Source organism: Cibotium barometz, chromosome 50, assembly GCF_041138505.1.
Source record: "Cibotium barometz isolate CiBa-2024 chromosome 50, ASM4113850v1, whole genome shotgun sequence".
NCBI classification, from domain to species: Eukaryota; Viridiplantae; Streptophyta; class Polypodiopsida; order Cyatheales; family Cibotiaceae; genus Cibotium; species Cibotium barometz.
Window position 1 is genome coordinate 5,937,778 of NC_141095.1, and position 12,115 is coordinate 5,949,892.

The 12,115-nt window shown below is 50.2% G+C and overlaps 1 protein-coding gene across 1 annotated transcript in view; it reads left to right on the plus strand.

The window, feature by feature from the left end:
• Nucleotides 1–304: 304 nt before the first annotated feature.
• LOC147609763 (LIMR family protein Os06g0128200-like) overlaps nt 305–12,115 on the plus strand; it is a 126,347-nt gene continuing 114,536 nt past the window's right edge. Inside the window, exon 1 of the mRNA XM_086787332.1 lies at nt 305–1,011. Within this exon, the coding sequence (XP_086643458.1) occupies nt 662–1,011 (350 nt within the window). The 5' untranslated portion in view covers nt 305–661. The remainder of the gene's footprint in view (nt 1,012–12,115) is intronic.

The window sequence follows — 12,115 nt, forward strand, 5'->3', positions numbered from 1 at the left end:
GTTGTTATATAATCATGTTTGAACATTTTTACTGGTCAAGTTGAATAAGGTTATTGGATTTTTCTGATTGCTGAGGCAGAAGACTGAAAACACACACACATGTGCGTGCGCGCGCACACACACGATCAATCAAAAGAGCATGATAAAAAACAAGAATCTACCCACTCTTAGTGAAGAGCGATGGCATCTAATTTCTCTCTATCCACTTCCATAGTACCTAATTTCTCTCTCAAGATAAAAAAAAGAGTACGAGAGAGGGCTCTATTTTTACTTGTTCAAACATATGAGAGAGAAAAACATGTTTTTGTAAAAATGCAAATATTGCTGTGACGGGCGGCCTTGCCGGTCGGGCTTTACTGTATGAACGATGCCAATCAACTGCTCACACCGTCTCTGTGTGTTTGTCTCTCTGGATCTGCTTCAGAGCTCCTGGGCCGACATTGCTCTGCAGAATTAAAGACGTACGAGGGATAGGGTTTCTGCAGGCAAGCTACGGTAAGGGTTCCTGGAGGCGAGGTTTAGGTTTTTTGCAGACTCCTCTGCAGGCGAGTGTTACTTGCGGTAGGCTGGTTCTGCAGTTTTTCGGTGGCAGGTTGCGATTAATTTTCTGCAGGCTATGATCAAGGTTCTCGTTTAGGTTTTCCTCTGTGAAGTTTTGGCCATGGGAGATTACAACGTGGTGTTACTGGTGATCGTGATTGTGGTGTGTGTGCTGTCGCTCATCTTCAACACTTACCTTCTGATCAACTACCAGCATCCGGATGACTCGAACCAGGCCTATTTGCCCAAGATCGTGGTGGTGCTGGGCCTCTCCATTGCCGAGCTCTCCATCCTTATGCTGCCTGCAGACATCGCGAACCAGCACGCCTGCCAGAACTCCATCTACAATGGTGCCTGCAGCTTCACCCTACCCATGAAGCAGCTATGGCTGGCCATCTACATCGTCAACGCCATCCTCGTCTTCTTCATCATCCCCTTCACCATCTTCTATTATGAAGGTGACCAAGAAAAGTAATTTCCACCTATTTTTTCCCCTGCATTTTATTTTATGGAAAGCATAATAGAAAACAAATACCATTAGTATCGTGTGCTATTGTTGCTGTAAAGGTTTCTGGTTACAGTGTTATCGTAGGTCCAATCACCTAAATGCAAGGTGGCATGGTTATCTGGCCTTATGGGTTGCTTGGTGTTGGAACATGCCCATTTGAGCTCAGCACCATGATTTGTAGGCATCTTAAACACTGGGCTTGATAGTAGGAAGGTCATTAAGCAAGTAGTTTTGCTTCACATATAGAAAGCAGTGAAATTGCAGCAATGGATGCATCAAGTCTGTACAGTTTAGACCGAGTAGTTCAAGATGCTCATGCCTATTGGAAGAGCAGTGTCGCAATTGCCTTAGGTTCAGTGACACGCCCTTGAACTTTCCTGACTGTAACGTCTTAGTACTCTTGGGTACTCTCAAACAAACCAGCATTCCAGTGGGCAACTCCCTCGGTGAACGCCTCCTATTAGAATAAAACCGTGCTCTATCATGAGAACTCCTGATAGCATCCCATGGAGCGACTAGCTATCCTCTCGGAAATCTCTAGCCTCATCAATCCAAATACCCTTAAGTCAATTTGATATTGCTTTTGGTTCCGAAAACTATTCAGAGTCATCCAAGATTCGTATGGCTAGTTTACATCTTACGGAGATGGCCAATGTGTGGTGGGGTGCACTCATGGTTGAGGAAACATCTTCCAAGAAATGGAAAGACTCCAAAAAGCATTTTTATGGTCAGTTTTTACCTAAGAAGTTTGAAGATGATGTGCACCTTGCATGGGAAAGATTGTGGATGGAAACAGGTGAGACAGTTGACAAGAAATTTTGGGATGCATATCTCAAGATTACTCCTTTTAAAGAGATTTCTGAGAAGTTTAAGTTAAGAAAGTATTGGGTTGGTTTGCATGACAACATTTGAGATTTTGTGAATGTATGCGTGAATGATACCATTTAAGATTTGATGCATTCAGCTTCAATTGTTGCCAGGGTCTACATGGTAGATGAACCAAAGAAAAAGACAAGGATCGGAGATCAAATGTATGCGTGAATGATACCATCCAAGATTTGATGCATTCAGCTTCAATTGTTGCCAGGGTCTACATGGTAGATGAACCAAAGAAAAAGACAAGTATCGGAGATCAAATGTATGCGTGAATGATACCATCCAAGATTTGATGCATTCAGCTTCAATTGTTGCCAGGGTCTACATGGTAGATGAACCAAAGAAAAAGACAAGTATCGGAGATCAAAAGTCTTCGGCACTTGAGAGAAGCGTGAGAACTCCAAGAATAGGTTTCAGCCTATGAAGCCGAGGGGTATTCCAAACTTCTACAAAGGAAAGCACAACTTAACTTTAACCGATGGGGGACCCGGAACAGAAGAGAAAACACTTCAAATATGCAAACAGAGAATAACATAGCCGTAAGCCACAAAATATAAAGACAGCACTTTCAACCGGAACGGCCGGCCCCCCGTAGGAACTTCTTTATTACGTAGAAGCTTTACAAGAATCCAAGGTGAGGGTGTAAACAACATCGGTGAGGGTGAGGGTGTAAACAACACCAGATTTTCCACAGTTCTTGAGTAGCTTTCCACAAAGCATACGTGAGACTTTCACAAAGTTCCCTTCTCAAAGTCAAGGCATATCAGTCCCGCAAAACAATCCCAAAAACTAACCAAAATCTGGCTCAAAATAGTCCCAAATCAGCCTTATATGTAGCATGTGCCGAGCTAGGACCGTGTGAGACAACGAAGCCTTCCTTTAAACGTGAGTTTAGTGAGTCTTTAGCAATCCTTTAAAACAACATACATGAATCTGAAAGAGATGTAGTAGAGACGACACCAAATGGGGTCCCGAATTACCCATTGAAGGTCCCCCCCCCCCCTGCAAGCAGGAGTATTTGCTTTATTTCTTCTCTTGGAGAACTGTATACAAGTTGAACTGTGTCCACAAGATTGAGTGGACAAATTGATTGACTGATTGCTAAATGCAAGGACAAAGCGATCAAACGCCGGGCAGAACTGTGCATACCACTATTGGGGCACTGATGACGTTAGTGGGGATGTCGTAGTATCTAGTCCATACTATGCAAAATGGAGTTGCTAGTTATATAGTCTTGTGGGTTGACTACCATGAGTTTATAATATGCACGTTCCTATAAGGTGAATTTGGACATGTTCCTAGATTCATCTAGGTATATAATTCAGCTGTATTAGCGGACGTGCAGATTTCACATTGTGAATTTTTTGTCTGAGTTAATGTCATGTGCAAGTTTGCCCATGGATATATCCTAAAGCTAGTCGAGGATGACTAGAACCAGGTTTTTGAGCATGTAGTGCAGATTTGGCTAGTGTGGACTTGGAGAAGGACAAGGTTGATTTGTCGGCTGAACAAAGGGACTGTCGGCTGCAGGAGGGGCATAGGTCGTGAAGTGTTATTGCATTAAATGTCCAGTCGGCTGGCCGACCAACAGTCGGTGAGCACTCTGTTGGTCCAAGAGGCCTATATAAAGGCATGTTTGCTCATTGATGTATTGATTCACTCCCTTATGGAGTGGGTCCATTATGTAGGCCTGATTTGGGTGTTTCCACCTTTTCATGAAGGCAACCCATGGCTGCAGATTTAGAGGTACCTTTTTGTACCATATGAATATACTGAATTTCGAGCTATATCTTTCTCTCTTCTCTCCCTTCTGTCTGCTTTTTTGCATCAGCATGTTCTAAGTGGTGTTTAGGGTTGAAAGAAGACTCTCAAAGCTTCCGCATGTTACATTGGTATCAGAGCATCAGGCTCATCAAAGCTAAACGCTGTTTCAGTCCCATATGATGGTGTACAGGTCCAAGGTACATGAAAGTACACGGATACAAAGCCCAAGGCAAGGAACACAAGATCGGGAAGAGCTGCCCGTTCGAGACACTGGTCGCGCCCTTGCGAGTTTGCGTGGTGTGCCATCCCTCTCGTTCTCCTTCAGTGGTGAGCAGCATGGTGGCCTTCTCCTTTCCTCTCAGTGTTGCCCCAGACACAGCATGGGATTGCAACTCTGTAGAGGAAGTTTTGCGTGATCAGATACTGGAGTTTTCTCACCACTTCAGTGACTTGGGGCTCACGGACCTATTGCAGACCCGATTACACTCAGCCTGCATGAGCTTGTTTGGTATAGGAGATTGGCGGGCGGATCCGGTCCACACCTCAGTTGAGGCGGTGGTACTGATTCTCCTCCATGCCGCCCCGAGGGTGCAGCCTACCTTTAGATACATATATGCAGAGGATTGGTCTCACGCCTATGCCCTGGACAGGGCGAAGGCGGAGTGGGGCTGGACACAGAGACAGGTCACCCTCTTTTTGGAGAGACTCCGCACCCGGACAGACAGTGACTATTCTCCCTCCAAGCCGGCGCCCAAGACTCACAGAGTGGAGGGCAGATCATCCGGGCCGGCTGAGAGGGGTGAGCCAGTGGCGGCTGCTTCACTTGCCATAGCTCATCCATGAGGATCCTCTCATGGAACATCCAGGGTCTCGGTGGACACCGTTGCTACATTGGTCGGGGCAGACTTCGCCAGGAGATCCAGAGGGCTCTCGTTGGAGGACCCATAGATATCCTTTTCATCCAGGAGCACCACCTTTCTGTCGGGCGTACCCGCACCTGCGGGAAGATCTTGCCAGGCAGGAGTCACTTTTTGGTCACCGGCATATGGCTCCCAGGGGAACCAGGGTGGAGTATGCATCTCAGTCAGCGAGCAGCTTCTATCCGAGGTTGTGGACTCTGGCACTCTGGTCCAGGGTCGAGCGCAGTGGATCATCCTTCGGGTTGGGGAAGACCGCATTGGCTTCCTCAACTTCTACGCCCCTAATGGGGCGACCGGGAGAGCCGAGTTCTGGAGCACCATTAGGCAGTCCCTCCCCTTGGCAGACCACTGGTGCCTAGGAGGGGATTGCAACATGCTGGAGGATGCAGAGGACAGGATGGGGGGCAGCCAGGAGACCATTCATGGGCTGGAGCTCGCTGCCTGGGAGGAACTAGTGCTGCAGGTGAGAGGCCAGGATCCGTGGACTGTCCCGGAGTTTGGCAGGTTGCAGGGGAGTCTATCTTTTTCGCGCTCGGATAGACGGGCCACAGGAGTTAACCTTTCCCGCATCGACAGGTTTTACATTGATGAGTGGGCTTGTGATAGAGGTGGCACTGTGGGCATACTTGCAGGCTCCTCGTTTTCAGACCACTTTCCAGTGCTTCTCCAGATCGAGGACCCTACGAGAGGAGAGCGGGGCCAGAGCGTCCGGATTCCAGATTGTCTCATAGAGGAGCCCGAGATTGCGATCAGAGTTGAGCAGGTCTGGCAGGAGCTGCAGTTCAGGAGAGGATCGGCAGCCAGCGATCTTGCCAGTGGCTTGCAGGAGATCAGTCGGATGCTCAGACAGGCTGCCTTGGACCGTCTGGAGGCCTTCAGAGAGCAGGAGAGGAGCCTACGGAGGAGTCTAGCGTCCCTCCAGAGACTCTAGGAGAGGGATCCTACGAGCCCTTGGATCTCAAAGCAGTTGGAGTCAGCTCGCACTGAGATCAGATCCATCGAGGAGAGGAGGGTGGAGTTCCGATTCCATGCTCGGGCTTCTTTTTGGACACAGGCTGGAGACAGAGTGACTCGAGATTTCTTTGAGGCGACAGGGCCTCGCTTCAGACGAGAGGGTCTCAGGCGTCTTCGGGGCAGGCTGATGGCCAGGTTGTGGTGGATCCCCCCCAGGGTTCGGGCGATAGCCACAGATTTTTACAGGGATCTTCTCTCTGCTGAGCCAGCAGATGACAGGGTGAGAGAGGCTCGGGAGGCAGTCTGGAGCTTCACGAGACCGGTTGTGCCGGCCCATTTGCAGCACTCCCTTCTCTCCCCCTTCTCGGATACGGAACTGGAAGAGGCTCTTCAGGCATTACCTCGGGGCAAATGCCCAGGAGAGGACGGTCTCTCAGTGGCTTTCTTCCAGAGGTACTGGGGCCTCTTACATAGGGGCTTCAGATTGGCATTCCAGGAGATTATGGAGTCGGGAGTCATGCCGGACAGCATGGCAGAGGGGTTGATTCACTTGATCCCCAAAGAGGGAGGAGACAGACTGGAGATTAGACAGTGGAGACCGATCACCTTGCTAGGCACGGCCTACAAGGTCCTAGCTAAGGCGATCAGTATAGGCGGCTTCAGCCTCACCTTCCGGACATCATCCACCCCACGCAGACAGGCTTCATGCAGGATAGGAGCATTCTGGATAACATTTTCTCTTTCTGGGAGGCTACGGCTTTGGCTAGATTTCGGCAGGAGGATCTGGCAGTGCTCCTTCTGGACTTCGAGAAGGCATATGATCGGGTGGACTGGGCCTTCTTGGAAGGCACTATGGAGAGGATGGGCTTCCCCCCTCAGTGGATCCGTGGGGTCTCTGCACTCTACACATCGGCTCATAGCCAGGTGCTGATACAGGGCGTGCGCAGAGAGGTTCCAGCTCTCGCGCTCGGTGCGGCAGGGGTGCCCCTTGGCGCCCTTTCTTTTTCTTTTTGTGGCGGAGGCCATGAGCACTTTTTTGACGGCACAGGATACAGGTTTGCGGGGCCTCCAGCTTCCCATCCGCACCTCGGAGGAGCTCCTAGACTCGGAGTTTGCGGATGACACTGCTGTCTATCTTCAGGGAGGTGAGGAGAACCTCCGCCGCTTCGCCTCAGCCATGGACAGGTTTTGCAGAGCTTCGGGCGCTTTGATCAACTGGCACAAGTCGTGTGTGTTGTGGGTCAGTTCTATGCCCCCCCCGACTTGGAGGCCAGTTGATGGTTTTCAGTGGCTGCCCCCGGGCACTACAGTGCGTTATTTGTGATGCTATGTGGGCATTGACATATCCCCGGAGCAGCAGATAGCCCCCCTTCTTCTGAGCATTCGGAAGAAGCTTCTGTATTGGAGTACCGCTCGTTTATCTCTGGCTGGCCGAGTAGTTGTGGCCAACCAGGTTCTGCTTGCTACCATGTGGTACATCACTTCTTGCTGGGCCTTCTCTCGGGCGTGCATTGGCCAGGTGCAGAGGCTCATCAGGAACTTTCTTTGGTCCGGTGGCGACGGGCGGCCCGCCAGGGCCAAGGTTGCATGGGCTGTGATCACTCAGCCGAGGGAGAGAGGCGGCATGGGCATTGTTGATCCTATTTGCCAAAGCCGAGCTTTGCTTGGCAAGTTGGTAGTTCGTGGCCTCCTGCCAGGCGCTGAGCCGTGGAAGGAGTTTCTTGTTTCCAGGATGCTCAGCCGCACTCCTTCTCTTAGCGGCCCCTGGACCCCCAGCATCAAGTGGATCTTTACAGAGCAGCGATCCAGAGGAGTGGGCCTTGGCTTCGAGGAGCGTTTTGCAGCTAGCCTTCTGAGGGCCTGGGCGCATCTGAGGCCGTCACTCTTCCAGACTCCCCCGAGCACCGATGAGGAGCGCCTGAGGGAGCCATTGATCTGGAACCCCTTGATTCGACTTCCCAGTGGCCATATGGTTGGATCGCGGTCTCACGTGTCGTGGGGCCCGTTGAGCTCCGGCCCAACCCAGTCCCTAGACGACTGGATATGTTTTCAGCAGCTGCCTCTAGAGGCTCAGGAGAGGAGACTCAGTGGGATGAGGGGCAGAGAGTTGATGAGACAGGACATTGAGGCGGCCATCCCCCGGGAGTGGCGGACCCCAATACAGGACCCTCCACCTCCACAGTGGATGGGTGTCTTTACTCGGCATGAGATCCTTCTAGCGGTCTGCGGCACAGCGGAGAGAGTCGCCCCACTCACTTTCGAGGTGGGAGAGGGTGGCCAGCTTCAGAGGACACGACTAGATTTGGATGGGCTCCAGGGTTGTATTCTTCAGAGGGTGCGGGTGGTCGGCTTTCATCAGAGACAGTGGCATGTAGACCCCTCACCGGCCTCGATAGGGGAGGACTGTTCTTGGAGATTATGGGCTTGGGACAGCAGGCCTCTTATTCGCCTTCAGTGGGATCCAGGCGAGTGGTTTTGGCGAGATCCCTACTCGGCCCCTACCAGCCCAGGCATCCCCTTTTTCCAGTACACAGCGAGGCTGGGGCGGCGGATTCAGAGGCACAGGATAGCGAGCACCCTGGCGGCGGCCGAGCATTGGCGGCGACAGGGGCTTTCCCCTGCCTTTCTTAGGGACTTCTGGCAGCGCCTTTGGGCCAGCTTCCGGCCCCGGAAGGTGACGCTTTTTCTCTGGCTCACAACGCATAGAGGACTGGCTGTGGGAGCTTGGCTAGCTTTTGGCAGACACCCAGCGTCCTGCCCTCGGTGCGGCCATGCACAGGAGTCGCAGCGGCACTGCTTATGGGATTGCCCACAGGCACAGCAGGTCTGGCAGCGCGCTCTCAGGATGGTTTTTGCAGGCTCACCAAGTGAGATGCTGGTGACGTGGGGTGCGGTGGCTTGGGCCACGGACAGCGGCCCGGCCCTTGGATATGAGGACGTCCCTGGCAGTGCGACCATCCAGGTCTCTGACAGGGCGATGGCGGTGGTTCCGACGCCAGACTTCTCTTCGGCAGCCCCTCAGGAGGGGGTCGGGCACAGATGGGAGATGATTAGCAGCATGACGGCTTGGCACATATGGAGAGCCCGATGTAGGGAGGCCATTGACCGCCAGGCGACTCCACCGGGGCGGAGGTCATACAGGCCCTCTGGGTGGACATCATTCACACCTTGAGAGGACACTAGGGGAAACTCCAGGGCGACTCGGATCGCATGAGAGGGCGCCGCAAGGCTTTCCTCCGCACTTGGCAGCCTGGCCCTTTCCTCACCGCGAGGGGCGAGGATGTCACTTGGCACTATAGGCCTCCAGTTTGGCTTTTCTCACCTCCCACATGTACTACTAGGTAGCCCCCCCCCCTAGAGAGCGGCCAGCCACGGGGGTGGAGCTCAGGTGTTCACTGTGTTTTTTATCCCTCCTTGCGAGGTGAGCGTTGTAGCCTTATGGCGTTTTCTCATTAACTAATAGAAGGATCGTTTTTCCAGAAAAAAAAAAAAAAAAAGAGAGATCGGGAAGAGCTCCCAAGAGGTTTGTTGGTGGTGTTCCACAAAGCCAGAGGGGATGGCAGTCCTGTGAGCCAGATAGGTTCTCGGGCAACGGTCCCAAGGGAGGATTATCCTCCAAGGGGTGGAGTGAGAGTGCCAGACTCAATTCTAAGGAATGACGACCAAGACAGTGTTTAGAGTTAGGGCAAGAACGGATTGGGGACTGGATGGAACAGATGCATGGATTTTATTCAGAGTCAGAGTGGTTTTGGAGACCGGGCCGGGTTTTCAGTGAAAAGGGTTGCCAGAGATTGATGGATGACAGAGAGACTTAGGGAAAAGAATGGGATGATGACAGTCATCCAAGAACAGGTTGGAATCCCGTCATCAAGTTTAGCAGAGGGGGATGTCATGTGCAAGTTTGCCCATGAACATATCCTAAAGCTAGTCCAGAAAGGGGCAGCCAGACTAGAATGAGGTTTTTGAGCATGAAGTGCAGATTTGGCTAGTGTGGACTTGGAGAAGGACAAGGTTGATCTGTTGGTTGAACAAAGGGACTGTCGGCTGCAGGAGGGGCATAGGTCGTGAAGTGTTATTGCATTAAATGTCCAGTCGGCTGGCCGACCACTCTGTTGGTCCAAGAGGCCTATTTAAAGGCATGTTTGCTCATTGATGTATTGATTCACTCCCTTATGGAGTGGGTCCATTATGTAGGACTGATTTGGGTGTTTCCACCTTTTCATGAAGGCAGCCCATGGCTGCAGATTTAGAGGTACCTTTTTGTACCATATGAATATACTGAATTTCGAGCTATATCTCTCTCTCTTCTCTCCCTTCTGTTTGCGTTTTTGCATCAGCATGTTCTAAGTGGTGTTTAGGGTTGAAAGAAGACTTTCAAAGCTTCCGCATGTTACATTGGTATCAGAGCATCAGGCTCAGCAAAGCTAAATGTTGTTTCAGTCCCATATGATGATGTACACGTCCAAGGTACATGAAAGTACACGGATACAAAGCCCAAGGCAAGGAACACAAGATCGGGAAGAGCTCCCAAGAGGTTTGTTGGTGGTGTTTCACAAAGCCAGAGGGGATGGCAGTCCTGTGAGCCAGATAGGTTCTCGGGCAACGGTCCCAAGGGAGGATTATCCTCCAAGAGGTGGAGTGAGAGTGCCAGACTCAATTCTCATGAATGACGACCAAGACAGTGTTCAGAGTTAGGGCAGGAACGGATTGGGGACTGGATGGAACAGATGCATGGATTTTATTTAGAATCAGAGTGGTTTTGGAGACCGGGCCGGGTTTTCAGTGAAAAGGGTTGCCAGAGATGGATGGATGACAGAGAGACTCAGGGAAAAGAATGGGATGATGACAGTCATCCAAGAACAGGTTGGAATCCCGTCATCAAGTTTAGCAGAGGGGGATGTCATGTGCAAGTTTGTCCATGGACATATCCTAAAGCTAGACCAGAAAGGGGCAGCCAAAAAAAGATGACTAGAACGAGGTTTTTGAGCATGAAGTGCAGATTTGGCTAGTGTGGACTTGGAGAAGGACAAGGTTGATCTGTCGGCTGAACAAAGGGACTGTCGATTGCAAGAAGTGCTGTCGGCCGTAGGAGGGGCATAGGTCGTGAAGTGTTATTGCATTAAATGTCCAGTCGGCTGGCCGACCAGCAGTCGGCCAGCACTCTGTTGGTCCAAGAGGCCTATATAAAGGCATGTTTGCTCATTGATGTATTGATTCACTCCCTTATGGAGTAGGTCCATTATGTAGGACTGATTTGGGTGTTTCCACCTTTTCATGAAGGCAGCCCATGGCTGTAGATTTAGAGGTACCTTTTTGTATTATATGAATATACTAAATTTCCAGCTCTCTCTCTTCTCTCTCTTCTGTTTGCGTTTTTGCATCAGCATGTGCTTATTCTTTCTATCTTTGGCGGTGCATTTGCCCTATCAACTACTTATTTGTTGTACTAATTCTTTCTATTTGCTACTTCCCTTAGTGCTAGGCTTCATTATGGCTGAGTCTGCCCTGCATCTCTGGAGGTTTGATAGAAACTCAGTACGAAGGCCTTTGTGTGAATATATGCTCGTGTGTGTGTCTGTGTGGAGTGAGTGTGAGCATATCTTGATACAGAGGTCTACACCTACTATTGGGCATTGATGACGTTAGTGCGGATGTTGTAGTATCTAGTCCATACTATGCATAATGGAGTTGATAGTTATATAGTCTTGTGGGTTGACTGCCATGAGTATATAATATGCACGTTCCTAAAAGGTGAATTTGGGCATGTTCTTGGATTCATCTAGGTATATAATTCAGCCGTATTAGCGGACATGCAGGTTTCACATTGTGAATTTTTCGTCCGAGTTGCGGCCAGTTGTATTGTGCTTATTCTTTCTATCTTTGGCGGTGCATTTGCCCTATCAACTACTTATTTGTTGTACTAATTCTTTCTATTTGCTACTTTCCTTAGTGCTAGGCTTCATTATGGCTTTGAAACCGGCCTCTGGTAGAAACTAAAGTGTGGTAGACTAGTAGTCACCTAATCCAATTGTAGTCCAGCCAATAAAACAAATAAATAGGAGCTAGAGTGCTCCAACACATGAAACAGAACGACACCTGTTGGCCCCAAAGCTTGGCGCCCCTTTCGGTATTTCTTTATTCAATTTCAATGGAAAAGTTTAAATGATTACATGGCCATTCATGGCTCGTATGTCTACAAGTCCAATCTGCCAATCCTCTGGACCTCTTAGCATAGAGGTTACACACAGGTTTGTGTCCCAAGAATACCACATTGTTATCTCCTCTAATCTGCTAAGTCAATGCATCCATGAGGCCTTGAATATGCATCTGATTGAACCATGCACATAGCCACAAACTCAGCCATGAAAACAGTCTAGAAACTCTTCCAAATGAGTCCACAATCTTGCCTTGTTTCCACCTTTCGAACTGCCAAACCCTTCCTCTCTTAAAGGGCCAGAGAAACGACTCCGGAACAGTCACGAGCCAGTGAAAAGAGAGACTCAATATGACACCTCCTGCTGTCCCACTTGCTCACAAAGAGAGAGAAACTTAT